Source organism: Athene noctua, chromosome 16 (assembly GCF_965140245.1).
Source record: "Athene noctua chromosome 16, bAthNoc1.hap1.1, whole genome shotgun sequence".
In the NCBI taxonomy this organism is placed as follows: domain Eukaryota; kingdom Metazoa; phylum Chordata; class Aves; order Strigiformes; family Strigidae; genus Athene; species Athene noctua.
In genome coordinates this window covers 14,688,061-14,706,250 of record NC_134052.1, presented here as the reverse complement: position 1 = coordinate 14,706,250, position 18,190 = coordinate 14,688,061, and the positions used below count along the sequence as shown (strand labels likewise).

The 18,190-nt window shown below is 40.6% G+C and overlaps 1 protein-coding gene across 1 annotated transcript; it reads right to left on the bottom strand.

The window, feature by feature from the left end:
* Nucleotides 1–995: 995 nt before the first annotated feature.
* BIRC7 (baculoviral IAP repeat containing 7) lies at nt 996–8,253 on the bottom strand. The gene is made up of 7 exons (XM_074920267.1): nt 7,734–8,253; nt 5,531–5,630; nt 4,936–5,017; nt 4,789–4,834; nt 3,611–3,826; nt 2,566–2,637; nt 996–2,071 (listed from the first exon to the last, which is right to left on the bottom strand). The coding sequence occupies exons 1-7, from the start codon at nt 8,251–8,253 to the stop codon at nt 1,869–1,871; spliced, it is 1,239 nt and encodes a 412-aa protein (XP_074776368.1). The 3' UTR covers nt 996–1,868.
* Nucleotides 8,254–18,190: the final 9,937 nt, after the last annotated feature.

Sequence of the window (18,190 nt, the reverse complement as noted above, 5' to 3'; positions counted from 1 at the left end):
GAAAACCCTCAATTTTCAAAGTGTAAAGTAAAAGAACCCACAGAAATAGCTGGTATATTTACAGTTTTGTAGTCCTGTTGATGCTCGGGCTAGGTTCCAGCCACACTGAGCTAAAGTTTAGGAGGAAACAACTATTCCAGCATGGAGCTGGTTTTGTTTTCCCTTCTCGGATTAGCACATCTACTTAAACTGTAAGCTTTTGCTATTATTTACAGAGACAGAATAAAGCCAATGATAGCTTGAACCCAGACACAACACCTCGTTCAGCGTGGTGATACAATTCTGTTCCCTATGAAAGCTGCTGTCTGGCAAAGACCCATTAATTCCTCCAAGAAGTTTAAACTGCTCAACTAGTGATTTCTCTCATTGTTGCCAAGAGCTGCATTAATATTCCCCTCTTCTGAAGACTAAGATGAAGACACCTGCTCTCCCATGTGGCCCAAGGATACCCGACACCTTAAAGTTACTCAGAAACAAGCCTATAACCCTGTTCAGTATCCAGGGCTGGAACCAAACAGAAGCAACTCCAGAGCCACTGCTCCAGTCTCCACAGGTGTGTTTAAGAGCCACATACCAAAACTCTGCATTCGAGTTCAGATGCAGAATTATCCACCAGTTACACAGCTTCAACTATCAGGTCTTTATCCTCCTGCATCCTTACCCCTTCTTTTGCAGTTAAGAGTCTGGAGGACCCACATGCTGTCTTGCGAATTCCAAAGGAAAATAATGGATGGTAAGAACAGTTGCTTCACTCACTCATGCCCATGTAGTACTGAAGAACAGAAGTTCAAGTGATCTACAAGCTGATGCTGCTCTAACATCTTAGGACACCACCACACCCCTTTCCCCCCACAGGGCATAGTACTAGAATCAGATACTCAGACCTCTGTAAAATAAACAAAAGAAACTTTTTATTCAGTGAAAAAGAACAGTTAATTTTAAAAACATATTTTCTTTCCCCTGCAGTTATAGTATTGACAAAAACTTTCCTCCGTTTAGCTAGATGATAGAATGTTCCATTTAAAATAAGAATCATCAGTTTAGACAGCAAACAGAAATCCTAAAAAGGTAAGTTTCCATGATTATCTTCTAGTAGGATAGTACCCAACAGCCAGGGAAGAGGCTCTGTAAGAAGCTTCCATGAGATCATCTAATGACCCTGACCAAAGAGCCTTTCACCTTCTGTCTAGAGAGGTCAGCTGAGAGTAAAGAGGTTGGAAAGTCTACAACAGGCCAGGATTTTCACTTAGTTACGTAGATTTGAGAATTACTGAAACATTCCATCAGCTGTTGAAAATTCAACAAGGGGGAAGAGGAAGACAGCAAAGAGTTCAGAAGAGAAAGCTAGATTCTCCTTCCCCCACAATACATTGCTGCTGAGTATTCTCATCTCAGCAGAACTCATTTTGTATAAAAATACTCCCATTTTGACTCAGACTTACTGAAAGAAGGCATCAACCCTAGCAGAATCTCTAAACAACTGCTAAATGAGAGAAAGAACCAGAAACCATCTACTGAGAACAGCCCTTGATTTCAACACAGAGCAGGGATTCGTTTGAGAATGCAAGAATCTGGAGGAGAATCTCTTAACAACAGCCTCTTTTTGGAGGACAAAAGAAACCAGCAGAGGGTTTTTTTTTTTTCCTGGAGCAGTCCTGCAGCAAAATCAGCAAGAGTACAGCAAACCAGCAACTCTTACTAGAAACACTGTGCATAGGAGGCACATTCCATAAGTTTTCACACTTATGTCAAGCTACCCTGCAAATAAGATTGCTCCAGCATCAATCGAACTATTTACTTATGTTCTTCCTCGGAGGTGTTATGAACGAGTTGTATAGAGTTATCTTTCCCCTTAGGCACATCATGGTTCAGGACATGAAAGTCCTCACATTTCCCTGGATGACTGCTCTGCAGATCGGACACAATCTCAAATTGAGGGCACATTCTCCACAAGCTACCAGGTGGCCACAAGGAACAAACACAACAGACACATCTCTGTCCATGCACACTTTGCACATCCTTTCCTCTTGCAGGCGCCGGAGCTGTTCTTCTGTGCTCATCCGAGACTCATCTTTACCAAAAAAGAAAAAAAAAAAAAAAGCCCAAATTGTTAGTATTATAAGAGCTCCAGAGTGCCAGTCCTGTCATCTTAGGAAGTCATACTGCAACTTGCTCATCATTTTAGTTCAGAGACCGACTGTGAAGATGGCAAATGTACCTGTCAGGCAAATTTCACTTAAGCTGAAAAACTACAGCTATTATACTCTGACTTAGCTACACAAGATTCACCATATCTACACATGCTGGACTGAGCAGAGATCAACATCTTTTTACTGTAATATGTAAATTATCCCGATAAACTAAATATTTTGTATAACAGTCTGCTCCACAGTGGAGCTAATTCCTGAATAAGGTCTCTATGTTCAGTTATCATTCAAGCTAGCACACTCTCCCCTTCAGGATTAAAAAAAAGGAATGAATACAATAACTACTGATACCATTACTATAAAAATCATCCCCATTATGCCTAGGCTCAATTTCACCACCACTGTCAGCCCAGAGCACCTGATTCCTTTTCTTGCACAGACTGCATTTCTTCTCTTGAACTTGATGTTTCAGTCTCTCTCTGAACAGCATCTGTATAACCAGGAAAGAAGATGGCATTAAATGCTACCCCTTTCCTCCCTCTTCAGACAGTGCTGTTTAAAAAGATGAAATATCCTGGATTTTAGCAGCCTTAGGTTAAGCACCTCTTTACGCTGCTGTTAACTTCACACACTCAGCCTGGTGAAGCTGATGTTCTGTGGTGCCTCAGTTGCTATATATGTTAACCTCCCTACCAAAATGTGTCCGCATCACACTGTGTCCTCAAAGCTGATTTATCTATCAGATGGCCAGAGCCATCAACTGCTCATTCCTGCTCCTGTGCTACTATTTATTCAACAAAGCTGAAAGTGTGATTTTTTTTTTTTTTTTTTTTTTTTTTTTTTTTTTTTTTTTTGCCTTAGCTAAGGAGATGGCAGACTGTGATATGGAAACGGGAGCCTTGGAAAGCAGGCTTGCTACCAGAGAAAGCCCGTGTAGAACTGCATCTTCAAATAAACCTCACTTGGCAAACAGATTCCACAACACAGATAACACAAGACAGACATAGATAAGTTAAGGAGAATATATATTATCCAAACAAACAAGTATGGCTATTTCTGATCAAGCCACTGATTCAATTTTCAATAGGCTTGGAGCACTCATCTATCCTAGAAGCCTTGCTTCAGGCAACTACCTCTGTCTGTCTTCATCAGATGTGATTTTGTGCACAAGCCTCCACATCGTACAGATGCCTGCTACTGCAGGTCTAAGGCAGCAGAAAATGTCAAGGATATCTACACCATAGGCTTCTGGAGGCAGATACAGCTCCCGTTACACCAGTAATCACAGCTCTTTCAGGTTTCTTTAAAAACAGAACCTCATTCTTCAGCCTCAGGTTATTACTCTTAATTCCGGCCTAGGAAGAGAGAAGGTAGACCCGCAAGACACTCACAACAGTGCTCAAGATAAAATGAATAAGAGGTTAAAGATCCACCAAGAACGTGCGTGTGCAAGTCAGGCATACCTCTGCTTTCCTCTGCGCTGCTGCTCTCTTCCCAATCTGGCTGAAGCAGATCAGAAATCAGTTCAGACTCAGATGGGTAGAAAGTCCCAGTCAGCATGTATCTGTTCTCTACCAGGTTAGCTACCCAGGTGGGGTCAAAGCCCATCTGCAGGACATTCTGCACTACGGTAAACTGATGCAGAGGAGGAGCCTGCAATTCCCAATTCCTCAGAGGATCTGTAAAGCAGGGAGCAGATACTTTACCACAAAAGGCAGAACTCTGGGCAAGAAGTAGGCCACTCCCTGAAGCTGTCATATATAAAATGGCAATCTATTCTAGAACATTCCTCAAGCTGTCTATATATAGCTAGATCAACATCCAGTTGATTTACAGTTCTTACTTCCAGTCATAATTCACAATAAAGTCAAAAGCAATTTCATAAGAGCCAAGAGACTAATTTTGAGTGGTTTATTCTGCTGTATCAGTGAACCAACCCTTTCACATTTGGCCCCAGTCCAGAATCCTTATCTTTGTTTCACATTCCAGAACAGAAGCCTTGAAACTGCTTTCATGAAGATCAAGTGGAACATCCCCATTGAAGTCTCTCCTACCTCATAATCTAGCTTAACCATTCACCAGTAAAGTGGGAAATTCAGTTGGCAGTCTGTTCAAAGTCTTTCTTAAGCTCATCCTATCAGATAGGCTCTTCAAGAGAGTGAGAAAAAACACTTTTCCACAGTTATGGGAGCCAAACTGCACCTACATTAATTTCCAGGAGCAAGTGATGTATGGGAATGGATCCCCAGGATCAACATTTTCATGAACAACTAGACCCTCCAACTGTTCTCTGGTCTCCTATCAAGTACATTTAAAATGCTGTAGTCTGAAAGACTCTACAGACAGACAACAACATCAGGAGCATGCACAAGTCATTGAAGGTGAGGCAAGTACCCAAAAGTCACGTGATTATCCAAACTAGCTAAATGTCTCTGGTCTTACACTAAGAGGTCTCACAAAAGCAAGCAATCTTCCATCTTGTGCTGGAGAACGTTTGCTAAAAATAAAGTGAAACCGATTCTAGAATATCTAAACATCTCAAACACCATGTCTACAGAGTGCACGGTAGCTAGGGTGGGGTAGAAGTAAGACTACACCACTTCCAACAAAGGACAAAACACCATACAGTTATAGCACTGACCTTGGGAAGAAGGGGGATCCTGTTCGGTCTGATCCCAGGAATCTCTCTGAAAATGTCACAAGAGAGTCACAAAAGAGAAACGTATGTTCAAAACTCCCTCTATCTACAAAAACCCCAGCCACTGTACACAAAATATGCACAACTCACTGGAGATAGCAGGGTGGTAGAAAAGGACTCCTGAACACTGCTGACAAATTCTCTCCCCCTTGACCGCAGTAAAAATTCACACCTATAAGCAGAAAAAATTAAATACATTAGTACAGGGTCTCTCAAGTGAAAGCAGCAATAGAAGTTTGAATTTTAGAAGCAAAGGGTGCTATCAGGTGATGAGCAAACCACTATATTCATTAAAGAAGATGGAATATCATGGTCTTCCGCCCCCCGCCCCCCCCCCCCCCCCCTTTCATGAAGGGCAACAGTAAGAGGCTCATGATCCCCTCTTAATTCAGTCTTCATGTTTGGCCCAAGGTGAGCTCAGTTGTTATGTCCTTTGGAGCAGATCACAGGAAATGTGATAATAGACCAGTTCAGAAAAAAAAAACCAAGAACTGCTGCAGAAAAGCAAAGTTTACAATATCTTTCTTTTTGTACCTTAGAGTAGTAGAAAACAAAGCTGTTCGTGAAGATCAAAAGTGATTTTAATTCACCTTTTAGAGGGTGAACTCTAGGTCAGATTAGAAAATCTCTGCATATATCTTTTGACCTTGCTATGAGGGACATTTGTCAATCAAGACTGACTTACCCTGGATACCATTTAGCATGTTCCCTCCAAGGATCATCTCCAAACGACCAGTTCCTCACACCTCCATCACAGTAAAAACACCTCACAACATCTCCTTGTCCTGAAAAAAGACAATAAGAGATTATTTGACATCTGAGACACTCTACTAGCCCTGCCTGAGGACCTGGGGAGAGATGCAGCACAGAACACAGGCTACCAGACAGAACAGAGGAGCACATGACAATGTACCAACGCTGTGCGAGTTGTATAGGGGCAGGAAATCTGATGAGAGGTTGAACTCCCAGAGCTGTGGCTGGTTGAGATGATTCCAGAACTGGGTCACAAGCTGACAGGCAGCATCCACGTGAGCACCATCGCTCCCATGTATGCACGTACCTACCCAATCCTCTCTTGCCTGCATTTAGAGCAGAGCTGTGATAAACATCATTTCCTAATGACAATCTGCCATAACCAGCAGCAGGCAGGCAGAGGATGCACACAGCTTCCATCTCATAGGTATAAGAATTTGCCTCAACATAGTCCAATCCTGTTACTGTGCTTCTCTTTGCAGAAGTTATAGAAGAAAAAAAAAACCAAACACAGTTAAGAACTGCCTATAAATGCCCTGCCCTAATGTAAAAACTGCCAGTGAGGTGGAGTCACAGACACCATCTTCTAAACACTCGTGTCAGAGCACTGCTTGGCTTAACTCGAGCACTCAGCTCCAGAGCTCTCTTGCTCATGCAGAGGAGAGCCATGTCAGGCTGCTGCTGCCTAAGAAGTCCCCAAAATAAATCTCTGTGCTGGGCTATCAAATGGCTGCTCTGCAAATGATAAATCAAGTTCAACACAAAACACACAGGTTTTCAGCTGCAGACGCTGCTTTATAGTTTATTCAGTGTTCCTGGCCACACTGGTCTTGTGTGCCTTAAAATTAATAAAAAGACAAAAGCAGCAGATAAGCTAACATGCATATAATGATCTTCCATTTAAGCATGTGTACTGTTTCACCCCTGCTGCTGTGCTCCAAGCAGACAGGTACAGGTTCTCAGCATTAACTGGATTTACAGCAAGATCCCAGTCCTGCAGTCCGAGTTAAAATTTTGCAGAAGTAGAGACACATACTAGCAAACTAACCAGTCGCTTCCTCTAACTCCAGCTAAAAGAGCAGAAGGTCAGTTATTTAGACAGACTTTCCTATGTGTGTGTCATTCACCATGTCGCATCTCAGATTTATAACAAAGTTTAAGGCTGTTTTTTTCCCCCCATTCCCATCTTTACCAACAAATAGTACTTAAGTAATCAGAGAAAGGGGCAATTCAATTTTACTTCATCGATGAGAGCAAGACACATTCAGAATGCACAAGGTTTGTTTCTGCCAAGGGACCTTTAGTTTGCAGACCCTGCCTGTCACCTCCTTCCACATCTCTGATGTGCAAATACAAGACAAATAGATTCCTTCATATGGAAGGAGTCACACTTGTAACACACAGAAATATCACTACACTGCTAGCTTTGAGAAACAGAAGGACCCCAGTATTTTAACTACAGTCAAGTATTAACATACTGTAAATATTTCCTCTGACTGGTCAATCCAGGGAAGAGCACTTCTTCAAACTTACTATCTAACCAGCAAAGCCTTTGCAAGGGGAACTAACGATGTTATAGTGACATTCATATGGTAACAAGAAATATTGCTTATTCTCCTCAAAAAACAAGTATAATTTTTATTTCTGTATTATAAGTCCAGGGTCTTTATGAAAACAAGCCACAATAACAGCCAAAAGGCCTGACTGCCCACAGGTTTCACTCAGATTTGGGTTTTTTGAGTAGAGAAGGCTTCATTACAGGACAAAGCTTATACAAGACATGACAAGCCAAGTTGACTGCTCAAGTCCTTTTAGAAGTGCAAGTAGTAAGTAGGCTCCATAGATCTTAAAGCACACACTTTTTTTGCTAGTAAAACATCGGTTTAAAACATGACACTTTTTCCACTCCTGCTGGCAAGGGAACCAACTACCTACTGGACCCCTCACCACCCAACAGGAGTTACCACAAAATGAATTCTGCACAAGCAGCAGGTGAAACAACACAGGCTGAAGCAAGGATGTGGTTTCTAACTACACTACACATACTCGCAAGTATTTGTACAATCAATAAAACACAGCGACACCTTCAAAAGTTAACTTGAGTAAGAGTTAAAAACATTTCCCCGAGCACTTACCAGTGTAAAAGAATCCTGCTCTAGCCAGCTGCTCAGGATGCATGTCAGTATACTGCGGCCAGTTCTGAAATGTAGAGAGTCTCATCTCCTCTGTCACCATCTCTGGGTATTCTGGTGTGTTGGGCAGGGCTGTCTCCTCACTATCTATCCCCTGCAAAAGACTGAGGAACTGCCCATCCACAGTGTCAAAGATTTCCTGAAGAGGAAGCATCTCTTGGTTCCCAACATCCTCACCACAAATGAATTTGCAGGAAGGGAAGAACTTCAGGTGCTCTACTACTGGGCAATCACCAGGAGCCCAGTCCTTCAGGACACCACCACAGCAGAAGCACTGTACTTCATCTCTTGGACCCACAAAGAAAAAGCCAGCCTTGACCAAATCACGGGCAGATACAGGTGAGGTGCCTGGCCATCGCCAAAAAGTCCTCAGTCTTCTTGCTTCATTCCTCATGCTGGACTCAAAGAGCTGGCTGCGAGCAGCCCTGAGCTCAGTCTCCTCTGCTGGTGTCACGTCCCCCATGTTCTCGGTCTGAAAGAGAGGGTGAGATAACCCAGAGCAGTCAGCTGGATTCCTGGCATCAGGCAGCACTCACCCCCCGTTATTTGTTCCTCATCCCCATGTATATTCCGGAAAACTCCTGGTCTTGACAAAGCTGAGCTTGTTTCTAAATTGCAGCCCAGGCAGAGATCTGGTGCTTCTGTACTTTGCTGTTAAACTTTTGCTGAGTCCTCACTAGTATCTGAAGGGAAGAGACTAGCACTTTCCGAGCAACCCTGCCAGTTTACAGGAGAGATGCTCTCAGGAACACAGAGTGGAGGGGGAGGGCAATGTAATGCCTCTCTTGCTGAACCAATCCAGCTTTCAGCATCTGATTTGTGTGATAAATTTTGCTTAGTTTTTACATTAACATTAAAAAGACTGTTGGGTTGGGGTTTTTTTCCCCTAAAAATACATCTAAGAAGGCACGTCATAACAAAGCAGACAACAGCCACACCCAGTGTCTCAATGCTCATTTTACAGCCAAATACCACACTGAATATCCATAGCTTTCTCATAATCTTAGTATGCTAATTAAACAATGGCTATATAGAAATATATCTAAGAGAGAACTTATCCAGGACACAGTTTAAAATAATTAGGTCTGGTTTCTATAGGGAGGCATCCTTAAATCAAAGATACAACATCTTCTACCTGTGCTAGTTCTACAGAAGAGTGAAATTAAAGAAACTAGTGAATGCCCGATTATCCAAGCCCTCATCCTACTTAAGACAACAGCCCATCCCCTGTGTGAGTGAACTAAACTGCAACTCAGCTGCTGCTTCCAATACTTTCTGTATGGCTGACAAATACACTTTCAAAAGGTCATAAAATTACGCAACTGAGAATCAGGATCAATTAATCAATCCAAAGGAAATCCTTTAGAGTAAAATCATCACACATGTGATTAAGTGGTAGATGCAATCAAATTTTTTTTTTTTTTTTTTTTTTTTAATTAAGTGCCCTGAGAATCCCTTTACCACTTAATAGATCAATTCATCCTAAGGAAGTGCTATCTACTGGTTATCAGAGGTAAGCATTATAAACACCCCCCCCCAAAACATCACACAGGCAAATATTAAATTATGGGGAAAAAAAGAAGATATATATATACACACACCCCTGAAAAGACAGTGTTTCAAAGTCGGTATAATACATAACTACTGCAGTGCTCTCTTTTGAATAGGCACACTAAAAAACAGTTGAGACCACCTGTATAGCTGCTACTCTGCAGTAAACACAGCAGCACAGACCACTGAGAGGCATTCAAGCCAGTAGCATCTCTGAAGTACTATTCCTCTTGGTTAAGTGCTGCAGTACACTTAGGGGGGAAAAAAAAAAAAAAAAAATTACAGGGCATTTTAGTTGCAAGACCCGTAGCCAGAGTTAACAAATCCATCCTCCACAGGTATACACATTTAGTGAGATTTTAAAAAGCAAAAGCAAGCTTGTTTAACCACATGCCTCACAGTAAAAGGCAACAGGGAAGAGAAAGTTCATGAGCAACTAGAAATTTATTCTATAATCATAATCACAGAAGCCACAGTTGAAGGAAAAGACAGCTCTAGAAGTTTGATTTAGAAACTGTGCTTTATTTAATACAATAATTACTGAAGAACTATGTCACTGGTATAAGGAAAAAAACATACAGAAAGAAAACAAGAAACATTAGGCACTGATACATAGCAGAATTTGCAAGCTAAGCAAACTTAGGAGCATGTAATTTTTTTAGCCTGCACAGCAAATTTCACTCTCAGAACACACATAAACAGAGAGACTTGTTCATCTGGCACAGCTCTACAATGTCTGTGCTGCTTTCATCCCAGGCCCTAACAAAGCAAAAGCCATTATCCTGAAATTATAATAAATGCTGTTTTCCACCCAGAAGGTGACCAAGTTACCTTAGCCTATTCCCACTTAGGAAGTACACATCAGAGCAAGTTGCACAGCAAAACACGAGGAAAAAAAGTTAGATTTTCCACCAAAAAGCTTAACAAGTGGTTTATAAATGAGATGCAACTTAGGAGAACAAATGTATTTGTGTTTATGAAGAAACTCATTATGGTTGACCTGCATTAAAGACATTTACACACTCTGCAAAAGAGCCATTAAGCTGGCTAACAAGGCTCTCCAAACCAAATTGATATTTTAAATAGTTACAACACCACTAAAAGCCAGGATTCTCCCACAATACACTATTTACACCCACAAAGTAACACACTTCCAAAGCAACCTTATGGCTAACATCAACAATTCTCTATGATTAGCACAATACAAACTAAAAAAAAAAAAAAAACAAAAACCCATGACAAAACAGAGAGAAATTTACCTGCAATATGCTAAAAAAAACCCACCAAAACACTTTCAGAAACTAAGATTCTCCCAACTCCACAAGCTTCAAGCTCCCTTCCCAGCAGAGGTCTTTCTCAAAGCAGCAGAAACCCTCCCCAGGTGTAAGTGAGCCCACCTGATGCAGAGGCCATTTCTAATGCTTTGTTTTTCCTGATTGGATGGGTTTGTGCTGAAATTCTCTATTTCTCAGCCCAAATTTCATCTTTATAAGTGGGAGTTACTGGGGTAAGATACAAAGTTAAGCTCAAACTTCTTCCAGAAAATAACTGTTCAGGCCTGAGGAAAAAAAAAAAAAAAAAGGAAAAAAAAGAAAGCCAAAAAACCTCCAAGCCTTGTGATCTGTTAAAGCCTAGCACAGTACAAGTCATGACATCTGGACTCCTGTGACATGGTGACTGCAATCCTCCTATTTTGCTATAGTACCTTTGCTCCTGCATCCGTGATTTTTAATTTCTATCGATACAATAACAGAGATGAACATAATCATATTCTAAAAGAAGACTGTCCTGATGTAAATTATGGCACAGGTCAAACGCTGTAGTACATCACACACGGGCACGACAGCAGCTCCCTGCCGAGAGGGTGATAACCCTCAGCCCTTGCAATCACGCTGTGACTCTGTATTAACAGTATTTCTGTGTCTTTTTCAACTCGCTCTCACGTTTGGCACCTTATAATTTTTAAGAAAATGTACTATAAAATTAACAGATAAATAGCAACCAGAATTTATTCAAGATAGCTTGAATATATTGCATTGCCTTCACTTTGGGAATAAACCCTCTTCCGCTACAATCGCATCTTCGCAATTTGAAATCTTTCTATTCCTTTGCCTTCCTGTGGTCACAGTTCAGAATGAAGGATTTTAAGGTCAGTTTTGAAAGATGCAATTACTTGAAAATGTGTTTTCCTCTACCACTTTTCTGCCTGAGAAGATGCATGCAGCTTGACAAACTGTAAATTCTCTGTGTTAACATAAGAACACAGGTGGATTATGTTTGTAAAAAAAAGGATAAAGTAGGATTTTTCTTTAAAGGAAAAAGATTGAGTCCTTTTCTTACAGGCATGGCTATACAAACATTTTAATTAAAAAGAATAGTGTTGAAACTTTTTTTTTTTTTAATTAAAGACATGTTAATGAAAACCCCTGAGCAGTAGAGGGCAGTGCTTATATACAAAACTTACAGAATCTTGTGACAAGGGAATGTGGTTCATTTTTTTTTTTTTTTGTCTGTAATGAATTTATATGTAATTGCACATTATCTTCTGCTCCACAGATCCTCTCCTTTATAACTCGATATTGATTTTTGAAGAATGAATCCTAAAAATATAAGATAAAGTTAAAAAAATCCCTCTCACAGAGGCTGTTTGGGGACAGCTGATGGCTTGTAGCGAATCACCTGTTAATAGACAAGAATGATCGATAGTTCTGATCTTGTGAAGCATTTTACAAGCAATGACTTCATCCTGTACTGCTTGTAACCACCTTGCTTCTCCAATGTCATCTCGGGGGGTGTTGAGAACATGGTAGGCTCCTTGATCTGCCTTCCTCACAGCCATGCCTTGGTCTCACCAGCAGTCTGCAAGCAGCTCTCAAGGATGCTTTCACGCAAGGAGCTTCTAAATTAATTTACAAAATTTGACTGATTCTGGCAGAAATTATTAGGAGTTTCTTTGTTTACATAACATTCTTTCAACATGCAAGCTTCAAGACAGGTTTAAGGTTGGTTTTCTGTGGGGACACTTATGATTTTGGGGGGAATATTTCACCAACAAAGGAAAGCTCAGAAGGACTAGTGAGATGACTGTAGCAGAAGAAGATGAAGTGACACCAAGTCTGGTGTTGAGAACAATTAAAAATAAGTCACCACAGACAAATGATGGGGTTTTATTTTAGCACACCAAAATTTTGAAAGCAAATAACATACTCAGTAATGTGTTGTATACAACTAATGTTGTTCTTTTTTAGCAGTTCCTATACATTTTTAGTTCCTTTTCAGAGAATTAAGATGTCCTACCAAACTTCTGAATGCTTCTTAAGATAAAGAGTATAACGAGCTAATGACAAACTGTGGGAATCAGTAAGAATCAACCAGGAGTCCAGGATAGATCAGTGATAACAATCAGCAGCACCATCACCATGACCCTGTATGAGTAACTTCTACATTGCTGAGCTCATTCCAAGCATAACTGGAAATGAGTACTAGACAGTGATTTGAAACACTCTAAGAAGGAATGTAAACATAATCAATCAAAAATATGTTTGCTAAAGTCAGCCTGATTTGGAAGGAAAGCAATCAATAAAAACAAGGGCCAGAGCATAACTGGAGACAGCATGATAAAGAGCATCAAAGGGCTGAAGTGACTGGAGCCCCTGGAAAAACTCTGGGAAAGTTCAGCATCTCGAACCTCGAAGTTCTACGCAGATGCAAGGGGATGAAGCTCTTCTTGTGGTTTATAGGTCAAGGAAAACTACTGTGCTTTCATCCATAAATTAAGAGTTAATAAAAAATTCCTGAGGAAAGAGGCTTTTATAACAGGGAGGGAACAAAGGTATCAGTTGGCATTACTGAAGAAGCAAAGAGGCTGGGCACATGGCTAGAGATGCCATAGCTTGCTGCTGTAACTGATGTGTAAGGGGGCTGGATATCAACGAAATTTATGGTATAATTCCTGTTCCCACTTGCTCAGAACCACTGTTAACCACTCTGTGAAGCCAAGGATCCATTTCTCAGCATCAAACATTCAGACCTTGTGATATAACAGCTTTCCAGCCTGCAGCAGAGTAGACAAAATCATTACATTTGTAGCCCTAGAAGTAGGTGCTGCTTCTGTTTCTCCATTTAGGCCTTGTCTTCCCTCTTCTGGCCACCTCTTTCTTGTGTGTTGTCCTTCCTCTTCCTTCACGCTGAATGCCCAGCTGGTACCATCCTGCAGCAAAACACCTGCACTCTGCTTCTCTCCTAAGAGCTGCTGCCACGATGTTTCCTACAGCGGTAAAATCTGTGAGGGTGCCTGTCTGTTCAGCTGCCTTCTAGGGCAGCACTGAGGGACCAAAGCACACTGCTGTCTGTTGACACAGAACTCCAAGGCATCCATAAAACAAACCCTCTGTGGACAAAGCAGCGTGATCCAACCCAGTGAGTAATGACAAGACACGCTGAAAAGTGACTGGTGGCACCAGAGACAAACAAAAAGTCATTCCCTTAGGGCAAAGCTCACAAATCTCACTTTGCTTCTTCATTCAGCTCCCAGTTGTTTCTTTTACTGTTACAAATACTGCTAAACATCTAAAGGGAACTTCCCTGCCTACCAACGTTTCCCTTGCTGCACTTTCCTCAGTGGACTTTTCAATAACAAAGAAGAACAAATGTAATGCATTAATAATAATAAATGATTTATTCCCCCAAAACATTAAAAATTAATTCAAGAAGCCTGAAAAATGTCGCTATAAAGTAAATACACATACTATAAATATATACTGCCAGAACTAATGCACCGGTGAGTAACAGGCACATGTTTTGTGAAGTGATTTCCTAAGGATTCAAACCTTTCAATCTCCTCCCCTAATGCTCTCTTCTGGCCTCCACTACCATAGCATCTGATTGCCTCAAAACTTTATGTATTGTAATAGTTAGGAATAGCTAAATGTAGCTTGCAACATGATTCATGAGAGTGCTTAAAATCAAATACTATTAATATACCAGCCCACAGGAACAGAACACAGTACCTATCAAGAGAAAAATCTGCAAAGCACAGCAGATACTCAAAAAATCAATAGAGGAACTGACCTTAAAATCCTACTGTGATTTGAAAGAAAGGCCAACTAACATGCTAGTTCCTTGGAATGAGAAAAATTGAAGTGCCACAAGCCATTACTATGTTTTACATCGTTTCATAACTTCCTGATTTCAGTGTCCAGCCTATTATAAAAAATATTTCTGCTATAGAAGATAGTGTGGGTTGAAAATTGTTCAATGCTTTTTCAAAAGGTAATTGCAGAAGACAGTTTATTTTTTTTATTTTTCTAAATGGCTTTTGGAGCTGAAAAATCTGAGAGGTTTTTTTTTCAAGGGTCATTTTTCCTCCTTATTTGGTTTTCTACCCCTTGTTGCCTTTGCCAGTAAACACAAAACATCATGGGGAAAAAAAAAAAAAAGAGAGAAAGAACACAACCAAAACACACCTCTTTTTTTTTGTTTGTTTCCAACAACATTCTGAATGCTTAAAACAAATATGTAAAAATTCAATGCTGCCCCAAACTGGATGAACTCTTTTCAGAGTTCAGCAGATCAATGGGATATCCAAAGAGCAAGCAGAGTGCTTGGAGGGCTGAGGAACTGCACAGGGATTAGGAATACAAATGACAGTTTGAGGAGAGAACTGACTAAATCCAATTCCCACAGGGAGCATGGGAAAGGTGAATGATATTCCCCTTCTTCCTCCCTTTCTGAGTAGCATCTGGCTGGTTTCCCCAAAGACAGGTTGTGCTTCTCCTTCCTCTCTGCTCCTGCCTCTCCCTCCTGCTGATTCTGATCAGTTCCTGATTCCTTCTGCTCTGGACAGGGAGAAGCCTCACCCTTGGGTTCCATTCCCTCTACCTACTCAGAGCCTGGCAGGAGGCACAGGAACAGAAGACATGTAGCCTCACGTAAACTGGGTGGCATTGCTGCTCCAAATTGTTCACAAATAAAACTAACAACTCTTCAGAAGAGATTGCTATCAGTTTATGACTAATGTACGTTCCACCGTTCAGCCATTAATTAGCTTTAAAGAAGGATTTGTCAAGCATTGTTATGACTCTAATGGAGCTCATCCTACTTTTTAATTGGTGGAAAATCAGCCATCAAGAAACATGGAACATCTGATTTTCCAATTAAATTCTGCTATAGTTCGGAATGTGTTTTTATTGCAGAGAGATGTGCCTAGCTGCCTGAATACTGCTTGGACAACAGGCAGAAATATCTGCTGTTTAGCTATTCACACTAGCAATCATCTGTTTTTCTCCATGCAAACTGACTTGGAATAGGTTTATTTTGTCCTTGTATCAGTAATCAATAACAAGACTGAGAGATGAGGAAGAAAGACAACAGACCAACCTGAAGGACACTGCAAAAAGCTGAAGTGAAATATCAGTGACAGCATTCCAATTAGTAAGCAAAGACAGACTGGCCTTACAATTTAATGGAAACTACATGAGAAGAGGAACAGTTTCCAATGATGAAGATCAGAGGGAGACACGGGAGAGTCCTTGCAATCAGCCATTGCTCCCTTGAGCCTCCTTGCTGCAGCTTTTCAGTGAAGTTGTCTTGCAAAGAACAGCGTGTGCCATGATGGTGTCAGATGATATCTGTTCACAGGCCACACTCTTTGCATATGATTTCCCTTCTCGTGTTTTCACAAACAATGTGTCAGTGACATGAAAAACAGGAGAGAAAAACAGATAGTATTTCTCTGTATGTCTGACTTTATTTTTCATCCTAAAATGATGGAAAACAGCGTTGGATCCTTGCTTTGGTTACATTCAATGGGGGTGTGGGATGCAGGAGGGGTGATGATTCCAGCACGGCAATGTTCAATTTTACCCCCCCTGCTCATAGCAGAAAGGGACGCATAAAATCCCTGTAAAATCTAATTTATTTTTTTTTTAAAGTATTCTGTAACTTACACATGAACTCTTCTGAGATTTCAGAGAGCATTAGCAAAGGAAGAAAAAGATAGCCCTAACTTTTTCTTTTGCTAGAAGAACAAACCATGATATTTCTCTCAACAAAGCCAAAACCAAACAAAAACCTGTGCTACACCCTAGGTTACCGTGTTACACTCCAATCGTATCCTGAGTTGATATAATTCTAAATATTGCCTCATCTATATGCTTCAACTGAGACTTTTCATCTTACTGGTTTTGTTTCTAAAAGACTGTATACTTCTCAATGGATAGACAAGATTATTCTGAAAGTTACCAGGAAGAAGCAGTAACTCACATTTTCCTAAAGCAAAAGAAAAAAATTCCTACAAATATGGACTTAGGTGCATATATCTATGCTCTGCCTTTGAATCTAAAATAACAGGTATAGCCTAATAGCAGTAGTCCCCTGTACCTTAGGATGCTGAAGCAAATACAGTTCTAACATTCTGCCCACATACACTCATGGCTAGGATGATTCATAGTCACATAGTTTCTATATCGAGACTAGTGAACATACACGATCACATGGACTTCAGAGCAGCGCCCATCACCCAAGTACCCTGGACAAGCCTTTCCCTTTCCCTTCCAGATGTTCCACTCTCTAGCCATGCTACTCACTTTTTTTCTCACAGTTGTTTCTGAAGCACTGCTCTTTAGAGAGCCTTTCCAGCTCGTTCAGGGACTCTCAAGAGCACACTCATTGACTTTGTCCATAGGTATACCATACGGCAATCAGAATTATGACAAAACGCACCAAATTTTACGTGCTACCTAAGCCAAACAAAGAACCCAAAGCATCTCCAGGTGCTGAGGATTAGTGCAATACTCTTTCTTCCTTATCTCCGTGTGACTGATTAGAAAAAAGAAAGTGGACTATTCATTTCAGGTATTTTATTACAACAGTAAATGCAAACTCAAACTAACAATTTCCAAACGCGAGCACAGAGAAGACTCTGGTTTTAACTGTATTTAAAGGAAAGGATGATTCCATTGTTTAGTGTCTTTCATGAGGGCTAGAATTTGCCACTATCCCCAAAATTAAGCATGGAGATGTTACAAGACTTTGTAACTTCTGGAACTACTCTCTAATACGGCAGAGCATCACACAAGTCAGTATTAGGCCTAGCCTGGGCCTCAAGCTATTACCTCAGGCAGTAACACAGTGTATTATACACATGTTGGAAGCCTGATTTTGATTCATCCTTCTCTCAAATATGGTCTTATATTGCTCATATCTAGAAATTGTAAATGGTGCACGATTATGTCAAGAAACCTACACAAGAGGCACGTTCAAAGCCAAAAGAGAGTTATCAAACTAAATTTCGGCAGGTATTTTGATACCTTCAAGAAAAATTCAGGTTTTTGGCCAAGTTAAGGGGCATTATTACCATTCTCTAAACAGATGTCAGACACCTATGTAACACGTTAAAAGATAATCTCAGTGACATATTGTTAATCAATGAAAATTCTGTTACAAATCCTTTTACTGCACTGATTTCTGCAGAAGTCAAAAAATATACTACAAATCTCATTTAGATGATATAATCTGCTACCAGTGTTGTTTACAAGCACTGCAATGATTTTTTCTTTTGTTGGAGTGTAAGAGACTCCCAGTCCACCATACTCTAATTGGGTGAACTATCATTTACTATGCTTGTAAGTCAGCAGGACAGTGAGGCCTCTGGGTGTTACCGTAATACAAATAGTGAGAAAGAAAACCAATGTTTTCTGTTTCATCACAAAACATTTGCGATCTGGCCATCAGAACTCAAAGAGATTTGAGACTGATTGTTAAACAAGTTTCTATATTAGAATCAGTATAAAAATATAAACTGCAGGACCTTGGTGAGGGCAGGAGCTGCCCTTTTGTTCCGTGCAGCA